Raw genomic sequence first — 5259 nt, 5'->3', positions numbered from 1 at the left:
CAAATGTAAAAACAATGCTTTTCTTTCAATTTATTCCCCCTAAAAACCCAGAAAAATATTCTCAGCTCTTTTCAACATTAATAATAATGATGATAATAATAACAACAAATGTTTTTTTTTTTTTTGTAGAAAATAAGATTGTTAAAAGGATTTCTGAAGGATTGTGTGACTGGAGTAAGCATGCCAAACAATTTGTTTGAAAGTCAGCTTTGATTGTTTCTAATAAACTGTTTAACTGCTCCCCCAAGTGGATATTAAATTATGTTGTGGGATAATTAAATATATTCTTAATAAACTACAAACATAAAATTATATAGATTTATTTTGTTCTCACATTCTCTCTTGTAACTCCTCACTCACAGTGGCACAGATGACTGAAAGGCTCATTATGCAGCTCATTATGCAGGCCTTTGTCTTCTCAGGTGTAAATCACAATGATATTCATGGTAGTTGACGCCTACTCGCATATGACTTTTACCAACAAAAAGTGTCTTAGAAAATTTAAATCAATATATTGTTTTCTGTGAGTGAGTAAACAAGATGATTTTCACATCATTTAGAAAGAAAAATTCTAGGCTACAAGCTCCAGTTCTCAAAAATCCCGGGAACCATTGTTCTTTATGTGTTTTTTTTGCCTTATTCAAGCGTTTTAACATTTTTAGTTTTTCACTAACTACGCATAATATTTTTTTTCTCAAAAACACAATCATGTACATACATGCATTTCACATATTATTACAGCCCAGTTTGTGCTGATTACAGTGAGATTAGTCTTTACCCATTTAGATATTTATAAGAAACTGAAAAAAGCACAAATGTCAGGGCATGACAAAACTTCTCCAGGCTCCAAAAATACCCTTAGAATCCAGAGGGTTAATCAGGAATGTTTGTTGCTCAGTACATTGTACATTAAATCCCAAATGGATTAACCATCTTGTTTATGCTGCTTAAATCACCTTTTGAAGGATGTATGAATATGACGTGTCATAACAAAATTTTGTCGGCGTCCCTCATGTCAACCAGACACAACCAGATGTGACACTCCTGGACCCCAAGTGTGGGCATCGCACGACCCAGAGAGCTTGTGGTGGTCACCCTAGCACAGGTCCCTCGTGCTTTAGCCTGATAAACCTGCAGCAATGGATGACACCTGGGCGCGGTGCTGAGAACCAACTTGAACCATCATGAAGAATCAAACATCCAACCTTGAGGGGTTGGGCCTGCGACTCCAAGGTGATCATCTTCCTTCAATGAGAACATGACTTATCCACAAACGCCACCTGCTAAATGCCCAGGTACTTGAGGCAGAGATCGTGATCATGACCCATTCCAGGTAATGACCACATCCAGAAATGCCCAGGTGATACGTTGTGCATAGCAAGACCCACATTGTCTTTACAAAGATGTAATGACAATTTTGCCATGTAACATCATCTTTAAAAAAACGCGCCTGTGAATGCTTTTTTAGGGAAAAAGCTCTTTTAGAGTGCTGATGCGCACAGGGGAGATGGCAACCTGCAGCACAAACAGGGTAGTCCAGCCTGAAGTGTGCAACTTACTTAACATGGAAAACCACCACCGCTGACATGCCGTACCACCAACACGAAAAGCTCTAAAAGAGCACGCTGAACTCATGCAGTCTTCTTCTCTCAGTAGAGTAGTTAAAAGCAGAACGATGTGATCGCTCGGCTCTGAAGCAAAAAGCTGAAAATGCGCTGCATCTGCTGCCTACTTATATTCATTCTGTGATCAGCGGCAGTTGGATGCAATTATCACATTTCAATGTGGATTGGCTCATTCAGTTTGCACTCAAAGTGGATTGGTCTCTCTAAGCGAGATCCCAATTTGTCTGTCATCAGCATGATGTTGAGAGTGACTGACTGATAGGGAACATATTGTTGCTTTAAATTATAACTCCAAACAGGTGTGAAATTAACTTGTTGTCTAGGTAAAAGCCAAAAAATGTCAAAAGATGTGGGAACTAGGCCTACATGCAACCGCTCAGCTCCCAGAACAAATTAGATTTGTTTTAATTTATATATATATATATATATATATATATATATATATATATATATTTTTTTTTTTTTTTTTTTTTTTTTTCTTCATTCATTCATTCATTCATTCATTCAATCATTCATTCATTCATTCATTCATTCATTCATTCATGTCTCTCTAATCTATTTGTTTTAATCTTCTTTTGGCCCACCAACGTCATACTTTTAAATAAGTGAATGAAGAAGACAAACAAAGTTGAGAAATTTTCTTTATTATATTGAGTTCATAATAACTGCTTATTGACTCTTGACTAATGTGAATTTCTGTTTTGTTGTATGAACAGCCATATTGTTTCTGAAAAGGGGAAGTTGTTGTTCACTTCTATTGAATTGCTATACTATATGTCTTACCCATATCATAAGTGCAGTAGCAGTTATCTAGGCTAAGCAAAACATTTTAATGTATAATAAGTAAAATAGTAGTATTGACTGTAAAACGCAAGTTCACAGGTTCATGAAATATAATGTATATCATGATTTAAAATCACACAGTCATTGAATATTGTTAATAAAAATATATTTATTACAGTTATTTGGAAGCTTTTATAATCCACATAATTTTTTTGCGAATTTCAGGAAAATTCAAACCATAAACAAGAGGGTTCAGGATGGGTGGTACTATAAGAAACTCTAGTGAAAGAATAATTGACAGTCCTATAGGAAGCTCCAAAGTTGCAAACCGACTCAAAGTGACCTCGCAAAAAAGAGCAATTGAAAAATTTAAAAGGATCACTATGTGTGGAATACAAGTTTGATATGCTTTTCTCCTGAAATCCCGTGAGCTTTTTCTACAAATTATAAGAATTTTTGTATAAGAATATAATATAAAATTTAATGGCATGATAACAGTTGTGGTCATATTGAAAAAACCCAAAACATTATTAGCAATGGTGTTTCCACAAGAAAGCTTGACAATTTCCCAGCTGTGACAATAAACTTTTCACAATTTGTTACCACACATCGTCAGTCTAGCATTTAATATACCACCAATACCAAGACAAATCATTGTATAAATCCAGCTTATAGCTATTAATACAGACAAAACCCTGGGGGTCAATATGTTGTTGTATTGTAATGGTTTACAGATTGCGACATATCTGTCAAATGCCATTAACATTAATATTATATTTTCATTTGCTGCATATGAATAAATGACAAAAGCTTGTAAAATACATGCTTCATGGGAGACTGAGTGTGTATCAGACAGCAAGTCTGTAAGTAACCTTGGGAAAAAAGCAGCTGTTCCAAATACAGAGTTGACAGACAGACATGAAATTAGAATGTACATGGGATGGTGCAATGTCCTTTCCAGCAAAATAACAAGAATAATAAGGGCATTAAAGAATACAATAGCAAAAAATAGGACAAATCCAAAACTGAAGAAAGCATATCTTATGTACCCAATATTGTCAAACAACATCAAATAAAAATATGTTCTATTTTCCATTTTCCATTAAGTAAAGAATGGATTGATTGACCTGAAGATGAGAACAGAAAAAGTTAATGTGCTTTTATGCATCTTAAAAATAAACCGTTTTATGGGTTTCAGCTTTGAATAAATGCAGCAACAATGTTTTGTGTAGTGCATCATGTAAATATAAAGTACTGTATGAATTATTCAATCAGTTAAACAATATACATGCAATTGCATCACCAGATATACATTCTGTGATTAAATCTGAAACTGCTATTACTTACTTCATCTACAAATAATGTAGCGCATGTGTAGAGAATTAGCTCTACTAAGATACACCAGTGCATGCTATTATTTGTAGTATAAAACATGTCTATTGAGACATCTCTGCTGTGCCTTGATTTGCATAAACACCAGAGACTCCTCGGAAGTTGTCCTTAACTAGAAACATTACATACAAAATGCACACTAAGTCTGAAAAGATTGTATACCATGTAACTTGTGTTGGCTGAAAATGTGCAGTGTGGTGGGCAACACAAGTATTGAGGTTTGTGAGCCTTTGGAAAGGCATTCTATTTGAAATTAAGTTTTAACATAATATTTCTGAGTGGATATGGTATATTTGTAGACATGGTTGCACATTTTTTCTCAGTTGTGTTTATTAGGGCCCAAGCACTGGTGGTGCAAGGACCCTCTTGGAATTAATGTTTCTTATTATTCAAAATTTAGAGCATAAACATGCTCCAAAACTTTTCACACGTGTAAGAACTGGCGAAAATTTACATCTGATATGAGTTCCAGAAGTGTGTGTGGCAAAATGGCTTGATACCGCCTGTAATGCCTGTAATATTTAACCCTCTGGAGTCTAAGGGTATTTTTGGGGCCTGGAGAAGTTTTGTCATGCCCTGACATTTGTGCTTTTTTCAGTTTCTTATAAATATCTAAATGGTTAAAGTCTAATCTCACTGTAATCAGCACAAACTGGGCTATGATAATATGTGAGCAGCATGTATGTACATGATTTTGTTTTTGAGAAAAAAAATATTATGCATGGTTAGTGAAAAACAAAAAATGTTAAAACACTTGAATAAGGCAAAAAAACACATAAAGAACAATGGTTCCCGGGATTTTTGAGAACTGGAGCTTGTAGCCTAGAATTTTTCTTTCTAAATGATGTGAAAATCATCTTGTTTACTCAGTTACAGAAAACAATATATTGATTTTTTAATTTTCTAAGACACTTTTTGTTGGTAAAAGTCATATGCGAGTAGGCGTCAACTATCATGAATATCATGGTGATTTACACCTGAGAAGATAAAGGCCTGCATAATGAGCTGCATAATGAGCCTTTCACTCATCTGTGCCACTGAGAGGGAAGAGTTACAAGAAAGAATGTGAGAACAAAATAAATGTATATAATTTTATGTTTGTAGTTTATTTAGAATATATTTAATTATCCCACAACATAATTTAATATCCACTTGGGGGAGCAGTTAAACAGTTTATTAGGAACAATCAAAGCTGACTTTCAAACTAATTTTTTGTACCATTACAATCACTGTAGTGTACAAGTCACACAATCCTTCAGAAATCCTTTTAACAATCTTATTTTCTACAAAAAACAAAACATTTATTGTTATTATTATTATTATTATTATTACCATTATTATTATTATTAATGTTGAAAAGAGCTGAGAATATTTTTCAGGTTTTTTTAGGCGGGATAAATTAAAAGAACACCATTTTTTGTTACAGTTACATCTATTTGTTACATTAATATTATTTACA

General features: G+C 33.9%; 1 protein-coding gene across 1 annotated transcript; it reads right to left on the bottom strand.

The window, feature by feature from the left end:
• Positions 1-2586: 2586 nt before the first annotated feature.
• LOC132123349 (putative gustatory receptor clone PTE03) lies at positions 2587-3504 on the bottom strand. The gene is given in 1 exon segment (XM_059533900.1): positions 2587-3504. A coding segment is annotated over 1 exon segment (918 nt).
• Between the last annotated feature and the right edge of the window lie 1755 nt (positions 3505-5259).

Source organism: Carassius carassius, chromosome 41, assembly GCF_963082965.1.
Source record: "Carassius carassius chromosome 41, fCarCar2.1, whole genome shotgun sequence".
NCBI classification, from domain to species: domain Eukaryota; kingdom Metazoa; phylum Chordata; class Actinopteri; order Cypriniformes; family Cyprinidae; genus Carassius; species Carassius carassius.
Note: the sequence above shows the minus strand (reverse complement) of the source record. Positions and strands in the feature narration are given on the sequence as shown.